Raw genomic sequence first — 26504 nt, forward strand, 5'->3', positions numbered from 1 at the left:
AGACCCACCGGTCCTCTGTTATGGTCTGTCACGCCTCCCAATGAGACGCAATGCGCCCTCCCACCGGGGTCTCGTGCAAGCGCAGAGAAATTTCATTTAGCTGGTTTTTCGGTAGTGGCGCCACCTGAACCTGAAGAGGAGGCTGAGGAACGGGAGAAAAATCGGCTCCGCTGCTGCCTTTGGCAGGAATTTCCCGATGGGGTGTCAACCCTGCAGGACTTTCGGTGCAGAAAACCCCTGAAACCAGAGGAAGGCCGAGGCTGCGAGGACGTTCTCTTGCCTTGAAAGGCGGTTTCACCAGGACCGACAAAGACTTGGCGGTCTGAGTGCTATCCTTAGTTTTGGTCAGTTCAACGTCCGCTGAGGAATGAAAAAGCTCCTTGCCGTCAAAGGGCAGGTCCAAAACCTTATCCTGCACCTCTTTAGAGAACTTGGTGGCGTGCAGCCAAGCCTGACGAGAGGTGTCCACGCCAAGCATGAGGCCGCGAGCCGAGGTGTTGACTTGATGTGCCGCAGCCTCCAGCATGTCCTGTGCATGGACCCTAGCATCTGACAAACCCGCTCTGAAATCCTCTAGCTTTTCGGCAGGAATAAATTCCTCAAATTACGACAGACCTTTCCACATTTTCATATTTGCCCCCGCTAACACCAGTTCTGCGTTCACTTGACATAACTGCAGAGCTGAATTAGCAAAAATCCTCCTTCCCAAAGAGTCAAGAAGCTTGTCCTCTTTAGCCAGAACCTGCAGCCATTGCGGAAGACGATGCAGCAGGTCTGGATTGTAAAGTGGCCGCAGCCACTACCGTGGAGGAGGGGGGAGGACACAACGCTAAAGCCACCTCTTCTGAAAAATGGAGCCTATAACAAACGTCAATCTTCTTGTTGACAAACAGTCCAGAGTGTGGTTTTTCCCAAACTTTATGGACCTCTGCCAAAGCGTACTTCTGTAAGAACAAGCCGGTACGCTCCGAAGGAGACATGGTAAACGCCCTTGAAAGCACGCCCTCCTGCGGAGCGGGTGCCTCAGGTACTGGAACATCCAATGAACACATCATGCCCAACACCCGGTCGTGAAAGGCTCTGACAGAACGGGGCTGGTCATTGCTGTCCTGATCCTCTTGTATGTCGTCCAGCAGATCCGGTTCAGGCTGAGTTGCATCAGGCACCACTGTAGACTTGTCCAATGGGGACAACGGAGGCAAGGGAGGAAGAGTCGGGGGAGGTCCAGCCGGTAAAGGTGGCGCCGGCGGAACCACAGGTGTCGGAGCTGGCGGGCATATCTCCCTAAACAAGTCTCGAAAATACTCCTTCATGGGGTCGGAATGCATTAGACTTTGAAACTTGCCGAAAAAGACGTCCTCCGTCGATGATTTAGGCGCGACTGGAGGAGGCCTCTTATGAGCGGAGTAATTCCAGGGACGCAAGGGAGAGGGGTGCCAAGAGGGCCCTTCTCCACTGGAGTCCACATAAATCAAGGGCGCCGATGCCTCAGGAAGCGAGACACTGTGTGGAATGGGCATCCGAGCGTTCCAGTCATAAACTGGACGAAAAGGATGTGCACAAGGAAAATGATTTTCACCTGAAAATCCACTCCCCACACCTAGGGCCGATGGCGTCGTTGTAAGGGAGTTATCCAAAATGGCCACCGTAGTCTTGGCGGGAGCGGCCGCCATTTTGTCAGCACTTGAGGAGAACTGCAACACGTGTTGAAGTGAGACAGGGGTCTCCACAGGTGAGTCAGGGGTCTTCATTTTAGCCTTGATACAAGGAACCTCAGCCGAATCGGTGCTGTGAGGCCTAGAATGTTTTTGAGACATGCTATCAGCCAGAGAAGCCTTCAACGGAAGGACCTCGGTACTGCCGGTAATTGAGGAATTACGGTCTAAGACCTCACTCCGTGCCCCCACAACAGGTCTGGTGTCACGGGAACGATAAGGAACACACCTCACCGACAAAACCTTAACAGGCCTCTCAGAACTGTTGGTCACCCTAGCCACCAAACAAGGGGCCTCGGACCCGGGCCCGGTATCTAAAGCCCTTTCACCAAGGCCCTGGAACTTTTGTTCAGTACTAACAGCCTTAACTGAGGCCTCATGGCGTACCCCAGTGTTTTTACGGGAAGTTCCAGCCAGGGAGACCTCGAAGCAAGCTTCGGTACCCGTCGCCACAGTAGAGCTGGGCTCACAAATAGCCCCCACAGGAAGGGCCTCAGATAGTAATCCGGTGTCAATAGGCCCCTTACGGAGACCCTCGGAGAAAACTCTGGTACACTTTTTAGGCCTAGAAGGCACCTTAGGGCAAACCCCGGTAACAGAGCTTTTGACGCTCCTCCCGGACCGGGAAGACCCCGGGAAGGAGTCCTCCGGCCGGGGTGTTCTAAAAAGTAAAGAACTCACCGGGGGTTTCTTCTTTTCCGCGATGAAAGTAAGAAAATTCAATAGAGGAGCGCGCTGGAACACCTCCTCCCACTGCTCCAAACGACGTTGAAGCGCCCGGACCGAAAGGGAGTCGCAGTAAAAGCACGGGTCCCACCGGTGGTCCGGACCCAAGCACTCTAAACAAAGAGGATGAGGGTCCGCCCTAGCAAAGCGTCACTGACAAGACTTGCGACCGCTAAGCTGGAGCAGGAGAGGACGACACTGGAAGGAAAAAAATCTTCCGAAGATGCAAGTGCATCCAGTCCCGATCGAGCGGAGAAAAGGACTGATGGGCGATGTGCTGGGCGGAGCCAAGGAGGGCAGGGTTACAGCCGCGTGCGTTACCCCATGTAAAAAGAGGATGACACATTTTTGAAAAATGTTGATTCTTTTTACAAAGTGCTCCGGTCCCGTCCCACAGGACGGAGGAATGTCCCACAAGTATGGAGGAAAAAGGACGGGACGTAGGAGTATTGAGCTTCACCTTTAAATTTAATAAAGCGACCAGGGGAGCGGCTTTGGCCGTGGGAACGCCCCGCCGAGGCCCCGTCCTCTGGCACCTTTCCTCAGTCCCCTTTGAACACATTGGATGCTTAGATGCCTGGCTACTCTTTTTTTAACACTATTTTATTTTCCAACAAACGAACCGTAACCTACACAATATACCAGTGTACATCATTCAAGAACCTCTCGCATGATGTCCACAACATGAACATATCTATTATGCCATCAGTAGATTTCCCTCCCCTCCCGCACTATACAAACAACCCAACAAGCAGCTAAAAACAGTGTTTTTCAACCAATATGATTGATTCTTTTAGTAGCTTGAGCCTCATACTCCTGTCTCTCGGCACCTGGATGCCCAAGACTTTGGCCCTCATTACGACCCTGGCGGAAAGGGGTTTACGCCGGCGTAAAGCATGGCGTACCTTTCCGCCTGACTACGAGTTCCCGTAGCGCCATGGTGATTTTTACGCCTGCTTTTTGCAGGCGGAAAAATCCATGGCGCTACGGGACTTGTTGTTAATTACGCCACCGTAATTTACGGTGGCGTAATTAACGCCTTCCCCACTCCCATTATACCCTATGGGGCAAAAATGGGAATGGGGAAGGGTAAATGGGGATTGGGGACTTACCGCCCCGCCAAGGTCGGAATGGGGCGGTAAGTCCGCCAACCACCATGGCGGAGTTGGCAGCTTAGCGCCATGGACCATGGTGCAAATTGCACCATGGTCCTCCGCCAGGGTCGTAATGAGGGCCTTTGTCGCGATACAAAACATAACATTACAAGCCTTTGTCAGTCCTTACTGCTGGTCTCCCCTCAGGTCCATTGATACCTTCCCCTTTGCAATTACATTAACAGATTACAACTTGTTATGCAGTATACCAGCTCCCAAGTACAGTGATCATTGGTGCAAACAAAGACTGTGTTAACTCGTTCCACGACACAATATCGTCACTGTGGTCATTTAAGCCTTGAATGGCCGCCTTCTGCCAAACTGGTGTTTCTGCCAAGGACCATTTTTGTATATCATTCCACAACATCGTTACTGCAGGGCCTTTTGAGTATTTCCAAGCCATTGGTATCCTGCGCTTGGCAAACACGTAGGCAAGGTCCTTAATCCTACCCATATATCATCTATTCTTCAAGCGTGGGAAAACTCCCAACAAAAAAGCTCCCCGGGAACATTCTGTTCGAAATTCCTCCCCAATGTTGTTGTATTACCGAACAAACCCAGAACATGTGCAGCATCCCTTCATTTTCCTCGTTACATCTAGGGCAGTGTTGTTTGTCTGCACCTATAAATGTAGAGATCTTACGAGGCGTTAAGTAAGCTTTGTGTTTGATATACAGTTGTAAAAGTTGCAGTTTGGCATTTCTACATACTTGTTTATGGTACATAAGTATTTTCGACCATTCTGCATCTGTGAAGGGTTTCCCCAAGTCCATCTCCCATTTCGGTCGTACTCCCAACGCTCCCAAGAAATTATCAGAGAGGAGTAGATCGTAGAGCCTAGACAGTGTGTGTTCTCCCTCTGAAATTTCGAATATGGCTTCCACTGCAGCGTGCATATCCAACTGTTTGCTAAGCGTTGGCCATCGTCGTTTTAATGTATATATGATGGTTCAATGTAGTAAATAGTGTCCCTCATGTAAGCCTGTGCGCTCTTGCAATGCTTGGAAGTCCATGAATGTGTCACCTGGCAAAGAATCACCCCTAAGCTCTCCCAGTGTTTACGTATAGCAGATCTTAATTGCCGTCCATCTGACAGCACCACAGCCAGGGGGATCTGTGGGGAAGCTGGGTATTTTACCTCTAGTATTTTACAAGCTTAATGCCCAATGTCACCAGGTATGGCTGATTTCCGAAATGGGCAGTTGAAACCCACAAAATCTCTTTTAGATAGTACTGTTTTATTGCTGGTTGTAGCATGGATGTGTCGTTTGTCTGCCAGCCATCCCACTACGAACTGTAGCTGACTCGCTAAGAAATAAAGTTCAAAAGGTCGTACTCTGATCCCTCCCTTCTCATGAGCTCTCTGCAGCGTAGATAGAGCCAACCTACACCGTCTGTTCTGCCATAAAAATCGTTTGCACTCGGAGTCTAGCATGCTGAAGAAGCGTTTTGGTTATATTATATGGAATGTCTACAAAATAATGTAGCAATCTAGGCAGTACTACCGCTTTTAACAACGCTGCCCTGCTCATTAGTGATAGGGGCAACCTTACCCAGAAATTCATTCACCTTGTGATAGCATCCAACGCTTTAACGTTTTGTGTATGTGCTCAGCCGAGGGATCATGGTATAGATCTATCCCCAAGTAGCAAAAAGTTTCTGTGTTCCATTTTAGCGCTAGGGTGGGTAGTAGGTCTTTTTTCCCCCTAGTCAGGTTATCTAGTGGGAACAAGCAAGACTTCTTGAGATTGATTGTGATGCCCGATAGTGTGTCAAAACCATTGAGAACCTCCAATATGTAGGGCAAGTTCACTTCAAGCTGCTGTATGCAGAGCAGCATATCGTCTGCATACATAGACATTAAATGATGCACTCCATCTATACATATGCCTGCATCTCAATACTCATTTCTAAGAAACGCTGCAACCCATTCCATAGCAAGGATTAAAAGCATTGGGGATAACAGGCACCCCTGTCTAGTGGCTTGTGCAAGTTCCCACTGTTTTGAGAAGTATTGTCCTGTTCTGACCCTAGCCATCGGCCCGGTATATAGCAAATGTACCCACCGAATGTAGCCTCGCCCAATACCAACTTTGTTAAGGCTGCATATAACCATTCCCATCTGATGGCGTTACACACTTTCACAGCGTCTAAGGAGGCAACAGCGCAGTGGTAGTCTTAGATACCTGGCTACTCTTAGTACATATTAGTTAGCTCTTGGAATATTAGCGGGGGAAGGTGGGTGGGACGTATGGAGGAAGGCGGTCTATGGACTGAGTACTCTAGTCACTATGGTGAGTAACTATTGCTCATATGTCCCGTCCCCTTACCGCCATCCTTGTGGGTGATTCCACTGAACAAGAACATAGGGTGGAGCTGTGATACCCTGCCTCATATCTAGGAAAAAGCAAAAAGGTTATTCAGAACCGCCTGACCAAACTCTGTATAACGCCTGGAGTTGGTGTCCAGTGAATAGTGCTTACAGAAGGCCAACTGAGTGGCCAAGTAGCCGCCTTGCTGATGACATCCCAAGAAGGATGTCTCTGAAATGCGAGGGCCATGGCCGTTGCTCTGACTGCATGGGCATGAATCCCCTCAGAAAGAGGTTTGCCCATGGCCGTGTATGCCTCAGAGATGGACTGAACCATACAACGGGCGATGGAAGCCTGAGAGCTGGGGGAGGAGCACCCAAAAGTCATGAACAATGCCTCAGAATTCCTGAAGGATTTTGTTCAAGAGAGATCAAACTTGAGGACCCTCTTGAGGTACAAGGAATGCAGGGCCCTCTGGCCCCGGACTGCAGGTTCGGGAAGAACACCAGCAGGCAGATCTCTTGATTCAGATGAAATGGAGGGACCGCCTTGGGCAACAGGTTTGGGTGAGTGCGCAAGATGACCTTGTTGTGAAACGTGGTGAAGGGCTCACACGAGGACAGCGCCTGCCGCTCACCAACACTGCGTGCAGAGTTTAAAGCCACCAGTAAAACTGTCTTTAGTGTCACCAAGTGGATGTCCACAGAGGCCATCAGCTCGAAAGGCATGCGTTGCAAAGCTGCAAAAACTACACTGACGCCCCAGACCGGGTGTGGCCTATGCACCGACAGAAAAAGCCTACACAACCCCTTAAGGTGGGCCTTAACCACTGGGCTGGCCGCAAAAAACAAATACTCAGGGCAATTCTTGTAAGCCCCAATGGCCACCAGATAACTGCAACACGTATTCACCTGAACTCCAGAACAAGCCAGGTGTGCTGAAAAAGCCAGTACGTCACCCAGAGGACAAGTGACAGGGTCCAGACCCTTGTCACAAGCCCAATGGCAGAACCTAGTCCATTTACTCTTATAGTAGGACCGAGTCGAGGGCCTCCAAGCCTGCTGAATCATGTGCCAGTTGTCGTCCGAAAATGGAGCATGCTGAAGCCTCAGCTGGTCAGGAATCAGGCCGTTAGTGCCATCTTGGCTGGGTCTGGATGTTCCACTGCCCCCTCCCCCCAAATGCCCCTGCTGTGCCAGGAATCCTCTGCTAGATATCGGAAGGAGGAGGGGACCCTGGGAGCACAACTGCAGCAGGTCCGAAAATCAGGGTCCCGAAGGCCAGTGGGGGGGGCAATCAGGATGATGCTGCAACCCACCAAAGCCCGAAACCTGTGGAGGGTTCGTTGGAGAAAAGAGGTGGGAAGGAAGGCATAACACCTGGGGCCATGCCAACAAATCTTGAAGGCATCCCCCAGAGACAGGGGCATCAGGGAGTCGGTGTGCAACTTCCACTCTAGGAGGTGAACCCCAGGTGGCTCAGCTGGTCCACTTCTGCATTGCTGTCTCCCAGGAGTTGTACTGCTGAAATCCATTTACAGATCAATACCACCTACATGCAGGGGGGGGGGAGGGGGGTAACGGGTGCCACCCTGCTTGTTCAGGTTAAACATTGTAGTAGAATAGTCCGTCCTACCAGAACAGACTTGTCTCCGATGACGGGCAAAAACGCCTTGATGGCCAGGCCCACAGCTGAGCTCGAGCAGATTGATATGCAGGAGGGTTTCCGTCATGGACCATACTCCATGAATCGCATAGCCTTCGAGAGCAGCCCCCTAGACCAAAAGAGAGGAGTCAGTCGTCACCAACAGAATAGGCTCCGGCCAGATGAAGGGGGCTCCCACTGAAACATTGCCATCCGTAAACCACCAGCAAAGATCGTGCAGTAGTAGCAGTGGTATTGGGATCCTGTCCGACTGAGACCCCTGTCTCCTGATCCCAATTGGCCGCCAGGTGGAGCTGGATTTGCCTCATCTTGAGAGGAGCGTGCTGTACAGTAAGCACACAGGAGGCCATCAGGCCCAGAATGTGCTGGACCCACCATGCCGATGTGGTTGTGTTGGCCAGAAAGTGCCCCACCGCCTTGCAGAGGGACAGAAGCCTCTCTGGCGCAGGAAACACCTGCTGAACGGTAGTGTATCAAAGCACCCCTAGGAAGACCAGTTCCGGAGAAGGGCACAACTGTGACTTCCTCTGGGTAGGGAGAACCCCAGTGGATGAAGGAGATCCGCCAATCTCTGGCAGGAGTGCACCACCTCTTCTGGTGACCCCGCCTTCACCCCGTTCAGTCATCCAAATATGCGTACAGATGATAGCCCTCCAAGCAGAGAAGACCCGCCACTGCGTTCATGAACTACGTGAAGACAAGAGGAGCCGATTTCAGGCCAAAGGGCAGCACATTGTACTGAAAGTGGTACGACAATCGTGAACCACAGAAACTTCAGATGCAATTGGTAGATGGGAACATGCAGGTACGTATCCTTGAGATCCAGGGAACACAGCCAGTCCCCTGCACACAGAGACTTGGCTATGTGCGCAGGAGTACTCATCTTGAAGCGTTCCAGCGGTAAAGACAGATTTAGAAATGACAGGTCCAGGACAACCCTCAAGCAGCCTGGTTTTTCTTGGGTACTGCAAAAATACTGCAATAGTACCCAGAGCCCCTGTCTACAAGAGGAACCGGTTCTATTGCCTGCATCTCCAAGAGCGAAAGGACCTCCCGCGAAAGAGGCATGATATGACGAACATGATATGACGAAGAGGAGGAGAGGATGGTAGAGGCAAAGGAAGAGGAAGACTGAAGTCTGTGGAGACTAAGGATAGGATCCATGGGTTGTTGAAAAGACACTTCCAGGTGTCCTGAAACAGAGCCAAACGACCACCCACAGGTGTGCTGTGCTCCCCGACCTTGACGTCACTGCTTCTTGGTGTCAGAGGCAGAGGATGGGGAGCAGCAAAACCTGCACGTCACCCTCTGCCTGCTTCCTCCCGTTGTTGCTGGGCGAACCGTCACTGCGGTCCTGAAACCCTTTGAAGCCAAAGAGGTGCAGGGCTTGAACTCGTTCCTTCCCTGGCACTGAGGGAAGGATTTCTGACCTGGTTTGTCAAGATGGCCAAGGACTTGGCGGTTTGAATGGAGGTTTTCTTCTTTGTCAACTCGTCATCAGTTGACGAATGAAAAAGGTCCTCGCCTTCCAAGGGCAGAACCAGGATCTGTTCCTGCACGTCAGATGAAAACTTAGGGATGTGCATCCACGCAGTCCTTATCTCGAATCCAAGGCACAGCCCTCTGCTGGCTGTGTCGATGTGGCGAACAAAGACTCAATGAGGTAATGAGCAATGGCGCACACATCTGCCAGCCCGGGAGGTCAGGCAGAAATTCCCTGAGCTCCCGCCACAGAGCCTGGTTAGCCACGCCCAAGAGGGTGTCTGCGTTGGCCTGATGCAGATGCAGTCCTGAGATGGAATAACAGCGCTTTCCCAAAGACTCGAGGAATTTGTCCTCCTTGGAGAGGCAACTGGAGGTGGCTCCCGTAGAGGAAGACGACAAGGACGCTGGTTTAGAATACAAGTAGGCCCCAGCCACTAGGGAAGAATGAGGCTGCGGGTAGGAGGCGAGGAGGATTGGCTCCCTGTCTGTCAGCCTAAATCTGCTGTCCAACTTCTTGTTCATCTGGGCGTTGGCCCTGGGCTTCTCCCAGACCTTTCGCACCACCTGCAAAACAACCTTCTGGAGAGAAATGCCAGACCGGATCACGGTAGGCTTCCCCAAGACCTCTGCTAGCACTCCTAAAACATGGGGGCTTCCTCTGGCAGAGGGACCCCCAACAATTCCACCAGGACATGAAAGCGGTCATGAAAGGCCTTAGCGGATGCCGAGGGTTCATCACCCTGGGCGTCATCGTCCTCATTGTAGCCCCCTTCTCACAGACCGAGGTGAATCCAGACCTTGGGACACAGGTGTCAGCGGGGTCCCGCCTATGTCAGGAGCCGCAAACAGGTCCAACGGCTGCTGAGGGGCAGGCGTTGGTGGTACAGGAGGAGGTGAAAGGGTCAGAACAACCAGCAAGACCTGGACCGGGGGAGCAACCCGCACTGGAACTAGCATCGCTGGAGGAACAGGAGGAGTACCCAGAGGAAGGGGCTAGGGGCAGCGCCGCCTGTGGGATGACCTCCTTCACAATGTGCTTCAGGAGCCCATTCATCTGAGGGGAATGTTTGAGGAAGAGGAAGCGCTCGAAGATGCCTCCGAGGTGCTGGGCCTCTGCTCCTGGTCAAAGCGCTGAGGCGCCTAGTGCGTGCTGTCTTAAGGCTGTGATTGGTAGATGTATCCCTGAGGCGACCAGAAGCCTGCACCGTAAGATTTGCTGCCGCTTCCAGTAGGAAGGGGGCTGGGATACTCCTGCAAATCCCATTCGATGGAAAAAAGCACTGGTGGGCCCTGAGCTGGATCCAAGATGTCCGTCGGCCTGATAGGCTTTGCCATGTACCTCTCCACCATTTTAAAGCCTTGTGCCATGCCCTGGGCAGGAGGGCACAGAGGCCAAGAGAGGCCTCAGACAAGAGAGGATATAGCTTAACTCAAAAGAAATGTAATCAGAACTAAAGCAAACTTACCAAGACTGTAGACAAGATGAACCGAGTGTGTGTTACTGGTCTCCACCCCATGTGAGTGAGAAACTTAACATACAATTTTGGTGTTTGATTTAGGTGATAATGCGATGTTTGGTGACCATTAACAGTCGATACGGCTTGCAAAACATTGCATTATGGCCACTAACACCCAGCACAACATCTGGGGTGTAAAGGAACCATATATTAAATAAAGAAATTGGTAACTAAAATTGCTGGCAGGGAAATGACAAGTGGGTACTCCCGGGAAAACGGGGGTAGTCTTTCCATTCCATGGAGGAGTTCGGAATAGATAATAGGGTGAAATGTATCAATCCACAGCCGTCTTGTATTTCGACTGTGTTGCTAGTTAATGTTTCTTTTACTCCAAGTCTAACTAGCAAAGAGTCTACATATCTACAACAACAAAGTTGAATGTGAGTGTGGCACAATCAAAACACACGCAGCCCTTCGCCCTACAACATTATGTCACTAAGAAAAACAAATTTGGGCTCGGAAACATCTGAGTGCCACACTAATTTCCCAATGCACTGCTTTTGGAATCATCCACACTTCTGGTTTGTACATGACCACGTTAAAGCTATGAAACCACCACAAAAAAAAATGCACTTACTCTGTCTCCAGGTCTGACCATAGGCTCCATCTTTGTGCCCAATTTATGAAGAATGTTGTAAGCAACTTTCATACTTCTGGTCCATAGTTTACCTATTTAAAAATAAACAATATTAGTTCTGTGGTTACAACCACTGTTGTGTTTTTTTTTTAATAATACACATGTAAAAGAAACATAAGATCAAAGAAAACGTGATATACTCAAAGTGAACTGGCTGATACTGAAATTAGCTTGGATATTGAAGCGATAGCAGACCGCACACCGGTTAACGCAGGCATCAGTGATATATAGGTAGGAGTGCTGTGGCAGCTGTCACATTCTCCATGAATCTTTTTGCTACGAGAACATTTGTAACTTATTTCCTTGTGTCTCACAAACCATAAGTAATAGGGTGAAAATGGCCACATTTCAATGATCATGTTGACCCATGAACAAAGTACAGCTACAAACAAAGAATTGTGAATGCTCGTCTGACACATAGGCGCATATGCCCACTGAAAGAGGTTTTCATTACTTCTGAAAAGAATAATAAAATTAGAAAAAATATCGGAAAGGTCCCAAAACACATACAACTAGTCATTAAGTACCTGCATGAGTGAGCGACTAAATCACTAGTACAACAGACGTCATACTGGGAGCATTCTAAACTATTGGCAGGAATCCCTTAAAAGCCCCAAGCAAGGGATTAATGCACAGACATCCAGGTAGGTGTTCAATGCGGCGCATTTAAGACAATCAAAAGCCTTTAAAGAAATGTAAATCACACAGTGTTCGTTGAAAAGAGAGCATATAAATTGTCCTATTTACATGGAACAAATCAGGGTTGAGAAAAATGTTCCTTCCAAAACGTTCACCCCTCCCAAGCAAACAGAAAGCTAAATGATCTGCTCAGATCAAGCATTTTACTTACCATTTAAAGTTATTCCGTTCTGTGCCAAAATACTTGGTCTGCCATAATGACGCTCAGCCAAAAATCAGGGATAGTCTAGTCTACTTCAACCAACCATTCAAGACAGCATGCTCCCCTCATGCAACCCCTTACTTCAAAACCCAACTTGCCAAGAGGCCATGCAGATATGCCCTAAGTGCATACATCTGATACCAGTTAGTTCTCCTCACACGAATAAAAGGCAACACCTAAAGATACACTCTGAGCAAGGCGGAACACGAAAACTAGCAGAACTTCCCGGACGAAGCCACACCTACGGGAGCAGAGCAACGGACCAAGGGACGAGAGCAGCAGGTCAAAAACACCAAGGCTTCCCCCTACTGGAGGTCGTTGCCTCCCACAAACCACGAAAGACACGTGGACAAGGCCAGATCCCACAAGTGAAGATTGCATTGTGTTTCAAGGACGCCAGCTACCCTCCCTGGTGAACGGCAGAGTTGGGAAGGCAAGGCCAAACCTGTGGTACTAACCATGACTAGAAAATTGGAAACCGAAAAATAAGAAAGAAGCGCACACAGCCGGTGAGTTGGCAAGCAACCTGAGAAATTGAGGTGGGTTAAAGTGAATGAAGTAGCAACATCATATCCCAAGTAAAGGCTGCACACATGTGGATGAGACGTGAAGAAAGGCAGAGCTGTCAATGAACTGTAAAGTAAAATACAGCTGCAAGACCAGTGATACTAAGTAACACAGTGGTCTGGTGAAAGAAAGTAGCCCATTTTAAAGTCTTAGTGAAAGTTACATTGTTTGAAGCTAAAAGGCGAATAAACGGCAAGAGTGAAAGTAAACTAGTGAACATTGAGTCGAAGTAGTGCTGCGGTGGTCTGTAAGACAACCATGTACATTTGAAAGACTTCGACATACGAAAGGGGTCCGAGCCCGACTGAGGGAGACCCAAAGTGCGTTAAGCTTGTGGAAGTGACCCCCCCCTTCAACTTTGTGTTGAACTTTATTGTGAGAGGTCTGAGCGTGGCAGAGGGGGACTTTTGTGAAGGTTTTTGTTGAAACATACATTTTGAAGTCAGAGAAAGAGACTGTTTAACGTGGAAGGCCAGGCGAGCCTCGATCCATGGTTTTGAAGTGTGTACTGTTTGGAGACCGAGCCAGAGTGTGTCATCCTGCCTACAAGGATCACCTTACCCCGTTGAGGCCTAACGTGGGGAGGTGAGCTGGTTCAGCCACATTATCATTTGAACACTGTTTTTTTCCTTTTGCATACATTTCTCCTTTTTACACTTTTGTAAAAGAGATAGGGCAGGCATTAGGGTTTTTGTTACTATAGGCCATTTTGATTTGACAGACTTCACTAGGACCATTTTGTTTATGGTTTGATGGTCAAGATTACTCACATCTTAGGTATAGGGCAAAATAGGAGTTTGTCCAACCCGAACATTTTCAATAACCGTTTTACAAGTTGTATCCATTGTGTCAGTGTCAATACTTGTGATACCATGCCTTCCCTACACTCCCCACAATTACATTCATGGAGGCTGGAACACACATCACCATAATTAACTGCTTGGACAGCATAGTTTCTCCATCCTGCCTAGCACCATCCTTCTAATGAGAGACCTTGCCTTCCTCCTACTATGCCGCTAACCACCATACACCCCTGTCCTCTCTTACAAGACCCAATAACTTTGATAACATTGAGTACTTTAAGTCTGCTACCACGGAGGAAACACATACATAAACCTTATGTAAACACTGTGGCTCTGTCACTCTTGGAATATATCTGTTTATCCTGTTTAGCACTGAGGGCATTAATGTGCTGCATAATTCACATATCAAATCATTGAATTCACACCAAGTCACCTACGTAAGAGGTTAAAATAAGTGAGAAAATGTACCATCAATTCACCCAAAATGCTCTTCTGGCTAGCGCCCCTTGCATTTTTCTTGACTGGCTACCCTGACATTTTCCTTGATGAGTACTCGTCTAAGGCCCCTTAAGAAAGGCATGCAGGAAGGTCCTGCAAGGAACCGTTAGCCTCTCGGGGTTATGATGCCCCCAAAGATATCTTGTTCCCCGAGGGTTGTGTGGAATTCACTGGTTGGTGCAGTGTCCTGTACCACAGAGGTGCCACTACCGATAACCCCTTTGTAAAATCCAGTGCTGAGTCCACCATCCTAACCTTGTTTTCTGCAACACAGATGTTGCAATAAATGGCCATGGCTTCTGCCGGTCTGAGACAGCAAGGGCTGCAGAGTGAGAACCAGATATCTTCAGATACTTGAATACTGTTAAATCAAACTTCATTCCACATGTAAATCCTGGCCCAAATAGTTCCCGTTTAGGTGCCAGTAAAATGTATATACCAACACCTATAACGGGGACGAGGAAATGAAAATAACAGGAACAATTGGGTTATTTTAAAAATGTTTCATGTATGTAGCTGTACCTACTGTGTCACTTACCTTCAGATGGCTGGTGGAACCAAATGTCTCTGCCTATGTGACCAAAGAGAAGATTTGCCATTCATCCAAACGTAATGAGGGATAGCAGTCCAATGAACCTTTATGGAAGAGTGTGCTAGCCCTGCTTTTGCCAAGGACAGAAGATAAAGCAGGATTTGATTAGGCTTGATACGACGAGGATGGAGTCATTGAGACTGACACCACACAGAAAAACTTTTAGACTTATACTTTTAGCAGGAAAGAGCTGATGGAGCTCTAGCTCTGGCCAGACCCTCACGGCATTCCAAGGGTAACTGGAAATGTCCAAATTCTAGGGCTGCAGGAGCCAGACCCGCAACTTCCGAGATGCTGGGTCGTGGTGCAGGATGGCTCCACCTTCCCTGGATAGTAGATCAGGAAGAGGAGGAAGTTTGATGCACAGTGCAACCGACAGGTGCAGCAGTTCGGAGTAACAGATTTGACGAGGCCATGCTGGAGCAATTATAATCATCCTGCAGTGGCTATGATTGAGTGTATTGAGTACTCTTAGACTAAGAGGGATCAGAATAAACGCGTAGAGAAACAGATCCCGCACCCCCCTCCCCAAGGGATGGAAAAGGCGCCCCCTAGAGTCCTCACCTGAGGATATTGCTGACAAACTGTTGGGACTTGGGAGTTCACCGCTGTGGCAAACAAATCTATTTGATGGTGACCCCATCTTACGAACAGTAGCCAAAAATTGATCATGATGGGGTTCCCACTCGTGGCAGGATCATAGCTCCCTGTTGAGGGAATACGCTATTGTGTTGTGTATCCCCGCCAAGTGAAGTGGAATGAGGAACATCCCCTGAGCTATAGCCCAGTTCCATAGCGATTGAGCTTCCTTGGAGAGGATGGGGGGGGGGCGGGTGCCCCCTGTTTCCAGATGTAAAACATGGTGGTCATGTTATCTGTAAAGGTGTGGACCACCTTCCAATGCAGCTGGGGTAGGAAAGACTTGAGAGCCCAAAACACAGCTCAAAGCTCTAAGATGTTGATGTGGAGTAGCTTGTCCTCCGATAGCCAGAAACCTCTGGCGTGGAGTCTTCCTGTGTGTGTACTCCACCCTCACAGGGGAGCGTCAGTTGTAACAGTGGATTAATGAGCTGGTGGCCAAAAGGGGGTCCCCTGCGTTAGGTGTTGTTGGATGCCTCCACCACTGGAGTGATCATCGGAATTGTGGGTTGAGTGCAATCTTGTCATTCCACAAGCCTGACACTTGCTTCCACCTGGCAAGTAGGAACTCCTGGAGGCCTCATATGCAGCCTGCAGTGAGCTACCAGATAGATGCAGGAGGACATCATCCCCAGTAGAGACTTGATCGAACACACTGTCACCTTGAGCAAGGACAGCTGTTGAATCCCGAGGGTCATGGCCTTTACTTTGTCATCTTTGGGATTAGCAGGAGGGCATGAACCTCTCGAAGGAGGAGAGGTAGATTTATTTCCCTTTTGCTTACGGGCAGAATGGAGGGGCGTTTGCCCAGAAATTCTAGGGTGTGTCCTCCTTGAATGATGCTGGGCACCCATTTGTCCGTGGTGATGTTATTCCACTCGTGGACAAATTGCGACAATCGGCCTCGCACTGGGGTGCTGAAGTGGAACCCCGGGTCTACAGTCCGGCCAGGCCTGCTTTGGCGCTTGCGAGTGGATGCTGGATCCGCGCCGCCTGTGTGCCTCTGTACGATGGTAACCTTTCTCTGCAAGCCTCCGGTGAGGTGGAACGAGATGGCTGATGACAGGACGTCTGCTGATATGCGCCGGAAGACCTAGAGAGTCTCCTCTTCCCAGAACAAAAGGGCTGCCTCCACTCAGGGAGAGTGCCCAGGGAGCAGACAGTGTCCAGGTCTGTCTTTATTGCTTGAAGGGTTTCGTCGACCTTCTTCCAAAGAAGTAGACACCACAGGCATGTCGATGACCTTGGATTGCACATCAGGGTGGAAATTGGAGGCCCTCAACCAACCTTGAAGCTGTGGGACAGCCCTGTTTCACATCTGGCGGAAACTGGAGTTTGCTACATCAAGAGTTATGGTGATCGCACAATCCGATGCCATTTCACCTTCATGCAGCAAAGCCAAAGCCGCCTCTCTCTTGTCGTCAGGCAAGAAGTCTAAGAGAGGTCCCATTTTAAACCAACAATTATCAGCTTTGATAGTGATTGCAGCTGTGGTACTAATCCGCTTTCCAAAAGCATCTAGCTGCTTCCTATCTTTATCTGGTAGAACTAAAGATTGAGATGAAGAGTTACCGGATGTGAGGGGTCAGTAATGTGAGGCGCACAACTGTATTGAGTTGTCTCAGGATGTGCCATTTTATTATACACACATTTATAAAGGAAATCCTAACTAAACCTACTCTCTACCAGGGGATTCCCTAGCTATTTTAAGATCTATAGGAAAACCTCCTAGTATTCACAAAACTAACCCTCACACTAAACATCAAACATTCGAATCACCATAAATAAAAGGTTACCAAACACCTATTGTCTTGGATGACCTCTCGTGGTCCTGGGCAGATCCTGCTCCCCCACTGGCAAAAGTCTCTTCTTTGCTTGGTGAAAAGTTGTACAGTTCCATAAGAAAATAACAGCACCAATGGAGTTTCCTGGATGACTTCCTTCCAGGAAGGAATAGACGAAGTTGAAGACAAAAGCACCTCTTGCACAAAAACTTCTCTGCTTTCAACGTCTGTGGCATCTTATATACACAGTTTGTCAGGGTGCTCTCGCTTTAGGTTTGCTCCTATCTCAGCTACTCCCTTCTGCGATAGAACTGTGAGTGCAGGCTCCCTTGCCACACAGTTAGCTTCAGCTGCTACTTCTTCCAGCCTTTATAGTTCGGCAAAATATTGACAGCCACAGTCCTGCTACTCCTACTACAACTTCTGTGATTAGGTAATTTGCTGCTACAACTGCAACTTCAAGCTTCACAGGTTGGCAAGGCACTCTTCTTTCTATGCCATAAGAAAGGGCAGCCGCTTCTCCTGTCTTGCAGCTACATAAAATCTGCATCAAGGTTCTAGACCACTTCATCCAAATATTCTCTGCCATGCAGATATAACAATTTTTTTTGAGCAAGTACCTGGCTCCCCTTCCGCCAACTTCATATACACCTTTCCTTCATTGGTTACCCCAAAGCTGTTGTGCCACTCTTCCAGCTTTGGATGAAGATTCTTGGGCAACAATGAATTCAACAACTTCAAAACACTGGTGTACAGTTCTTACATGCGCGGGATTTGCATTTCATAGAGTTCACTCTGTGGGCTTGGTTAATGCTTGTTCTGGCCTCAGCTTCAACCTCTTCTATGACTTCTGATTCAGCCTTTAATGTGTTGCAAGATGTGGAACTTCTACTGCAAACAAAATTAGGCACACACGATTATGTTTCACTCATGAACTGCCCCTTCAAAGAGAGACACATTCCCACCTTTTGGTCTGCACTTAGCCTCCAAGGTATCGGGAAACATCACACGCGCTGACCCTTTAAACAATACTTGCAACTCTTTGGGAAAGTCAAATTAACTTGGATTAAGTTACCGGCAGTGTTCTCCATGTTAACAGGAGCCACGTGACTGCTCAGCAAAAAAAAAGTAATGCTGATGTTAAGGAAAATAAATGCTTTTATTTCATGCAAGCCTTTCACATAAGCCTGTGTTGCTTTCCCATCAATAAAAACTCTTCCCACTTCTGTGTTTAACTTTTACTCGCTATGTGGTTAACTTTTACTCGCTTAGATTGAAGCACAAGTGCAATTAAAAGCTGGCTACAGTTACCGGCAAGGTACTTCTGCTGTTCAGGTGTACAAAGCGTCCTTTTCAACTCCCAATTACAATGACTGCAGGCTGCTGCTGCTTCCCGACTGTTTCTTCTCCTGATATTACTACAGGAATTCTTGGGATCCACACCTCCCCTTCTATACAGGTATCGCCGATCCGTCCTCATCAAGGGAGAGTCTCCTACTCTCCAATTTCCCTCAGCTTGCTTTTGCACACAGGCCTTGGGAACAACTGCAACTTCAGCTCTGCATTCACAGCAATGAGGAACACCTGGAAAGACAGCCTGTTGCTACCAGTGTTGCCACAGCTATTCAGGGTTTGTGAGCACAGGACCAACTCAGAGTCTGCAGGTGAAATCTGCCTCCTCCCTACTACTCCGGCGTCCCGGTTGTGGTAACACTTCTTTGTGAACTGCTGGCTATGTGCTCCGCTTCTTTGCAGACCTTCCAGCTCCTGCCCCAGCTTCTTTCTACTGCTCCACCCTGCTGCAGCATTTTATGGCCCTCAAGTGGACCAATTACATCCAGGTACAGGCCGTTAAGGTTAATTGGCTGACCTTGTCTAGAGTCATTAGGCTTGCCTGACTAATCTAGTCTTCTACATGCCTCCTCAGCCCTCTTGTTATTCACAGTCCCTAAGGGATTCCTGGACTTGTAGTTTAATTTGAGAAAATGTGATTTCCCTAATTCTTAGAAAGGTTTTAAGATGGATTTTCTTCCCCAGATTTGATAGAGAATTACAGAACTCTTTTAGAGACAGAAGGGACAGAAAAGGTCACACGTTCATCGTTCCTGTTGGAATACCTTTGATATTGTGGAGGATATGGGAATCTAGGTGTATACAAGATTAGTTTCTTGGGTTCAACACGAAAGTGAGTCACTCTTTCAGGTTTTGCCTTTTCACTGGAGATGTATCAGAATGGGAATAAGCCAATTCCCCCCTCTGTATTCCTCTTCAAGGAAAAATACTGTGTCTATCTCTGTGAAATCTCCCCACCTGCCTTGGCTTGGTCTCCACCCAGGTGATCCTCCAGCTCTACACCACCCCCAGGATTGGGATCAGGAAGCATCTGCCCTCTCCTGGCCACCTGGGAGGAGACTTAAGCCAGGGTTTTCGTGGGGGATCCGCAGGATTCTCCACAACGGACCTCGTCCTGGCAGCCGCGGAAAAACACAGAGTTCTGTGATGGCTTAGAGCAGAGACATTTGGGAGCTCACTCTGGAACTCTGCATTTCTTTACTCGCTGGTCTTTCTTTGATGGGCCTGAAAACCTGTTTCACATTGTGCATCAATAGAGCATGGAATGACCCTATTTCGTCTGGCGGGGAACTTGTGGAGGGTAGATCGGGATCAGGATTCTCTCATCTGCTGGCACCAGGTCATCACACTCATCAGCTGTAAGGGTACCATGGGACTTGCCAGTGTCTGGACCAGTCTCGGTGTCTGTGCATTATTTATACAGGTGGTTTTGCTGCAGCCGCAGGCACCATGGTGAACAAGGGCGTGTCCTTGGTAGATTTTGGAAGAGAAACCACTCCTGGAGCTGGAGACATCAGACAATGTTGCTGATGCTGGGTTATGGGGCAGTGCATACCCTGGAGACTATGGTTGCGACCGTGGATGAGGTCGTTGATGAGTGGATCGTGGACAAGGGCAGAAATAGACATTTACGACCTACGGGTCATCGACTGGATTGTCGTTGATGAAGAACTGAGTTTATGACCTACTGACGAGCGACTTGTCGATGGTGTGGTCGTGGCTGACAGGCGTTTACTCGAAGACTATTTAGCAGGGACGGTCGTGGCCATAGGCGTAAGCTGGGTGGCTGTGGTGGACGTAGCTGTGGATGAGATCTTTGTCATAGGCAGGGCAGCTGACGAGACTGCTGACACAGAATGAGCCTTGGCCACTGTCTTAGTCATCGACAGAGGAGTAGTCGAACTGTGGAATGTATGTCCATGACCCCTCTTAGGTTTCTTTCCCCGGAAGTGTCCTCTTGAGACCTCGACCTCTTTGCAGAGGGTGTTTTTGGCAGAGGTCTGCTGACCCTGGCTGAGGCAGCACTGCAGACCGGGGTCGAGGTAGAGGCTCTCTCACCTTCCTCCAGTCATGCAACCAGACGTCAGTGGTGGTCCTTCCTAGTCTTGGAGGAGAATGCCTGGCAGATGGAGCAGCGGCCCACCTTGTGGTCCGGGTGCAGGAAATAAATGCATTTCGTGTGGCGTTCATCCACAAAACGTTCTTCAGCCTGCATTTGGCACAGGGCCTAAAGAGGCTCTTCTTGCTGGCATCCACCATCGCCACAGGGAGAAAGCCTTACTAGGAAGTTCTCCACTGCTAGAACATCCCTTGATGGTCCGCATCTTCACCGGTTACGGAACCCCGCTACCAGTAGTCACTTAGGTGACGAAATAAGAAGAAAACTATCAAAAGCGTCAACAAAATCAGTTGAAAGAAATCAGAAATTCGAGAAGCGATTAACGAGGACACCCAACACACGTAAACGTGCAGTAAAAATCTGAGGTGGAGCTAAAAAGGATGAACGTCATTGATTGGGGCAGTATAACTCAAAGCGACAGCAATGGGCTATATAAGTGACAAGCAGTTTTAGTTTTACAGCAAAACTGCTTTAACATTACTGAGGCAGCCCAATGACAGGGAATATTCATAAGCATGTGAATCCATGTAAGATCCAATGCTGGAAAACATTGATGGCTTTACCAGCCGTTATTCACACTGTTTGTACCTTGTAACGGTGTGCTCTCAGTCGTGTTTCTGAGACTCCCAAAATCTAGGCTTTCTTGCCTCAGTAGCTACAGTCCGTGTGTGGAGCTCGGGCTCCCTCCTATGATCTGGTCTCAGCATCCATTACCGGCCTACTGGACCAACACTGTTCACTCAGATAAGATGTGGGGATTCCATTATCTGCTCCCTCTCCAACCTTGGCTCCTCGGTCGGCTAGTGCCGCTCTGGAAAGGGAGTCCTTTTCCCAAAAAGGGGAGTCACTCCTATTGAGGTCCCACTTGTCCAGACCCCTAGGGAGGGTCTTGCAAAGTGGACTCACCTCCTTAGCCTTAAAGGGGTGGCTCCCCTGGGGAGAAGGGACGAATTGTCCAGATTTATTACAGGGTGTCACCCAAAAGCTAGCTGCTAGCTTAATGAGCATGGGTGGTTATAGAGTGGGTTATGAGCTTGAAGTGGATCCTTGCTCTGGGTGTTGACCTCAGGAGGTCCTCTTTTTGATCCCACAGAGTGTGAGGAGAGCAGGCTGAGCAGGGTAACTCTGTGGAAACAACCATAATCCAGCATGGGCAGTGTCCAGGAAAATAGTTTCAACATGTAATGCCTCTCTTGTTAAACAAAAATATAGACCTGATTTTCGTTGGTGGTGGTTTTTAAAAAATCCACTTTGCATGCCACATATTTTATTGCTGGAAGAGGGTAACAAGAAACATGACATTGGGATGTGATCTGGAACTCCCAAAATTTTGTTTTTGAACAGTGGTTCTGCATCCCTTCCATGTTGAACCTGGTCAAAAGCACCAAGAAGAAGAAAATATAGGATGTATCATGAGGAAGTTCTGGCAGACTGCAAACCTTCCAAGACTCCTTTCTGAGGGTGAAGCTCTGCTGTTGAATCTGCCCTCCATCCTTCTTCCCATTAGCAGGCTTGTGTTTATAGAACTAGCAGTGCCTCGAGCACTCTAGAACCTATGCCCCAGGATACCGAGCCATAACCCACTTTTTATGATCCTGACCTGAGAAGGCAAGTACTCTCCACATACGAGAGCGATGACGGCCAATAACACCATGATTTGTGGCAAGCACCATGTGAGGAGTTGACAAGATTGTCTGTGCACCACAGGATGCAGGTTCCAGCTCTGAGGCAACACTGTCGATCCTGCATTTTTTAACGGTAATCAGAGACTCTTAAAACCACTTCACTGGACAATGTGGCAGAGAGATTACTTTAAATACTGCCTGTTCACTTGATGACACTGCAGTGAAAAAAAAACACGTACCACCCCAACCTTTTTAAAAGTTCAGAGGGAAACCCAATAGAGACTAGTTGTAGTAAAGCATGTTGAACAGTATCACTGGTCTTGGGCATCACAAGAGGAACAATCCCTTCAGCTAAACCAACACCTTAGTTGATACTGTTGGAACTATAATCAACACAAGTTAACATTGTATGCACAGCTATACAGAAAATATAAGGCTGGTATAATAAGGTCCACAAAACAAATAGAAAACATGGAAATCAGAAAACAAAACAAAAATTCACCAGCAGTGCAGCATTTTGTATCAACTGCCTAGACGGTAACAAGGTCTTCTATGAAAGCTTGGAGGGGAATCAAACATATGAGAGATGAGACTCATCTCTGAAATGAAATCGGGAAATGAATTTAGGATTCACTAATCACCCTCTCTGCATAACACTGCGAGGTGCGCCTATACTGCTATAGAATGTGTTTTATATTAATTTCGTAGGACAAAATGCTTGATATGACAAGTTTGTTTGTGATTTCTATGAGACATGTCCTTAAAACACTGTTTCCCTAGGTCTGCATAATGGTGAAATGAGAAGCAAACGAAATAGAATCTAACAAGATCCACATGGTAAAAGCAATACATTTAAATTGCCTTCATGGCACCGCCTCCCCTCTTATGCAGCCTCAAGTAAAAGCTATTCTATGCAGCAAATTCCAGAGACCCCTGATTCTCAAAAAATCTAAATATAATAGTTCAAAGTCCCTTAATCCACGGACATCAAGAGCAAAACACGTTTTTATCTCTGTAAAAACATACTGCTTCTTTGATTCACAAATCAATTGTATATTACATGTTGTGTGATTTCTTGTATGACCTGTGGTGGGTCGGAAGAACGAGTCGGACACAACATGGACATTATGAGGTTCTGTTATTTTAAATAATAAAGGAAAGGCCTAACTTCCCCTATCGGAATTCCCCGACTAAATTAAACTAAAGGCGCTCGTTTATCATCAGCAGTAAAATGTCCTCAGCCCAAAGCTAAATCTACCTGACCCTACGAATAATAAATAATAATTAAGCTGAGCCCAAATAATGTCTCTTCTGGTGGCCTCCCCTTTGCCTTTTATCTTGAGGCATTCCTTGAGGGTTTTCTTATTCAGTACAACTCTTCAAAGTGCAAATGTCTCCTTTTGGAAAAACAGCTCATAGAGATCTCTTCTGATAAGGGTTTATGGTTTTCTTTACTAGCTCATGTAGCTCTTCCCAGCTGTTCATGGATCTTATGAACAGCATCTTGGTTTTCCTTGCGATAGTGTCTCGAACATCTTTCTTTTACTTTAAGTTGTTCACTTGCTTTATCAGCTTTGCAAGATCCCCAGCTCTGGGGTCACCTTAATGAACTCTTTTTCTCTGTGTTTACCTCACTCTGTACTCTTAACTCACAACAGGATCTATAACTTCTCATGATATGGTCTCCCAACTCTTCAGCACTTATCTCTCTTTCTCACTCCCCCAGGTTCTTTGCCTCCACTTTCCTAATGCTTCACAGTTATTCTTGCTGTTTAGGGCTTTGAAGAGTACCTTCGTTTATTTATTGTATTTATAGCAGCGCACAAAGGCATGAGGCATCGAGGCGCTAGTTACAGTGGATAGGTGTTACAAGATGTTGTCGGGTGTTACAGATAAGTTACATATACATCAAGGTACTTATACAGTACAGCACCGGTCTGCTGGGTCATAATCAGCTGGGCTACGGCATAATACATATGCAGCGCAGGGATACCAGGTCATATTCAGGTGGGTTACGGCATAATACATATGCAGCACAGGGATGCCCGGTCATGATCAGGTGGGTTATGGCATAATACATGTGCAGCACAGGGCTGCCAGGTCATAATCAGGTGGGTTACAGTATAAAACATGTGCAGCACAGGGCTGCCAGGTTATAATTAGGTGGGTTATGGCATAATACATATGCAGCACAGGGCTGTCAAGTCAAAGTCTGTAGGTTACGGCACGTTACATAAACGGTACAGGGTAGATGTCACTAACCGGTAGAGAATGGTGTTTTTGAGACGCAGGAAGAACCAGCTGGTTCAAATTTAAAACGTGTTTGTGAAACATTGAGAGAGCAATGCACAAACAAATTGCATCGCTCTGACACTATAGCAAAGGGCTTTTTGGCCTTCTGAGCCTTGACAGGGCCCCAACCGTCCTTCCTGCGAGTCCTTTATGTGGGGCCGGCTTCCCACATAGAGATGGAAGTAGCTGCACACGGACCAATAGCCAGCGAAGCGGGACTGTACAATGAGAATCCCAGGCCCCGTTGAAACTAGTGTAGAAGCGGCAGCCATATATCAATGGGCTTTTAACTCTGTAGTGCAGATTGCAGGCCAATAGGCATATGCATGCTTTACTGGAGGCACTGGCTGAAACTTGGAAGCCAAGGACCAGTCCTGGAAGCAAGTGCACCCATGATGTGCGTCAGATGGTGAATGGGCCAACAGGGCCCTCACACGGAAGGACACAGTCCTTAGTGGGAGTCCTTTGAGTTATCTTGTGATGCTGGTTCTCTATTCTATTACTGCCCTTAAGATCTTCACAGTGTGTTCTTTCTTACAGACTCTCCCAGCAGCCTCCCGCTACTCCAGTCCACCCAGATAACTGCGTTTGTTGTGGGTGACTTCACAGGGCTTGGCACTTGCTCAGGCCGGTTTCTCGCTTCCTCTTTTCAGACTTCTTGCTTGTTCCCATCACAGCCTCTCTGGGTCTTGCTGCGTTCTGCAAACAACGGGGGATGTCAGCATTCCACTCTCCCTGTCTTCCAGGTGTCAGCGTTGTTATCCGGGAGCCAAGCCCACAACAGCAGCTCTGTGGTCGCACCAACTCATTGGACGGTTTCTCGCTCCCCGTCCTGAAAATGTCTTCCCCGGTGTCTGCTTCGCCAGCCCTCCAGCGTCTTGGCATCCTCGGCTTCTCAGAGTGCCACTGATCCCGTGGTCACACTTTGCACTGCCTCTCCACCCTGTTAGGTAAGCGGCTTCCCCTGCCCACCATTCTCTCTCCTCTGCCCATTTTCATACAAACTGTATCTTAAAGGGTAGGTTTTTGTTGGGTTCCTACATAAATGGTGCTTGTACATATCCTTATATGTGCTTGCTTTGTTAACTGTTCATCATAGAAGGTTTAGTCCACACGGTTATTTTTGTAACCAGTGGAGGGGATCTGGTACCTCCCTGCTTGTTGACACAGAACATGCTGGTCGAGTTGTTTATCTGAATGAGGACGACCTTGCCCTCGATAACCGGCAGGAAGGCTCTGAGTGCCAGCCAGATGGCTTTCAGTTCCAGCCAATTGATGTGGTACTCTTCCTGGGTCCAGGTGCCATGGACGCAATGGTTGTCCAGGGTCCCCCCCCCATCCCTCTAGAGAGGAGTCCGTAGTTATGGTGACCTGTGGGGTGGGTTGCCTGAAAGGCTTGCCCATCTGAAGGTTGTAGTTCCTGGACCACCACGTGAGGTCAGGATGAAGAGACGGAGGAATGTTGATCATCTCAGACTGACAGCCCAGCTCCTGGTTCCAAGATACTGCAAAGTGCAGCTGTACCCTCCTCATCCTGAGTCTCGTGTGGGGGACAGCCAATAGGACCGCTGCCATGAGACCCAGTAGGTGTTGGTACCACAAGGCCGATGGTACTTCTCTGCTGAAGTGCGCTGTGGCTTTCTTGATGGCTGTGATCTTGTCTTCCGAAGGGAAAACTTTCTTGGAGCACGTGTCCCAGATGAGCCCCAAGAAGGTCAAGCTCTACGTAGGCTGCAGCTGCGACTTCTTGAGGTTGAGTGAAAAACCCATCTTGTGCAGTGTGTTCATGAGAGGGTGGGCAGTGTGGTGCACCGCTTCCGGGGATGTCGCCCTGATGACCCAGTCGTCGAGGTATGGGTAGATATGGTGGCCCTGGGACCTGAGGAGGGCCGCCACAGTATTCATCAGCCTGGTAAAGACCCTGGGGGCTGAGTTGAAGCCAAAAGGAAGCACCTTGTATTGGAAATGGTAGCCCATGATCCTGAATTGTAGAAAAGAACGATGAGGCTGCCAGATCGGGATGTGTAAGTATGCGTCCTTCAGATCCAGGGAGCACATCCCGTCTCCCTTGCACAATGTCTCTGCTATCAAAGCTGGCGTAACCATCTTGAATTTTTGTA

General features: G+C 48.4%; 1 protein-coding gene across 5 annotated transcripts in view; it reads right to left on the bottom strand.

The window, feature by feature from the left end:
- Window positions 1-26504, bottom strand: part of DIP2C (disco interacting protein 2 homolog C) — a 2321522-nt gene that overhangs the window by 960632 nt on the left and 1334386 nt on the right. For all 5 annotated transcript variants that reach the window (XM_069647998.1, XM_069647999.1, XM_069647996.1 and 2 more), the window contains one exon: window positions 11152-11243. In XM_069647998.1, coding sequence (XP_069504099.1) covers window positions 11152-11243 — 92 coding nt within the window. The remainder of the gene's footprint in view (window positions 1-11151; window positions 11244-26504) is intronic.

The sequence above is a fragment of the Ambystoma mexicanum genome, chromosome 2q (assembly GCF_040938575.1).
Source record: "Ambystoma mexicanum isolate Mex_15411 chromosome 2q, UKY_AmexF1_1, whole genome shotgun sequence".
Lineage (NCBI taxonomy): Eukaryota > Metazoa > Chordata > Amphibia > Caudata > Ambystomatidae > Ambystoma > Ambystoma mexicanum.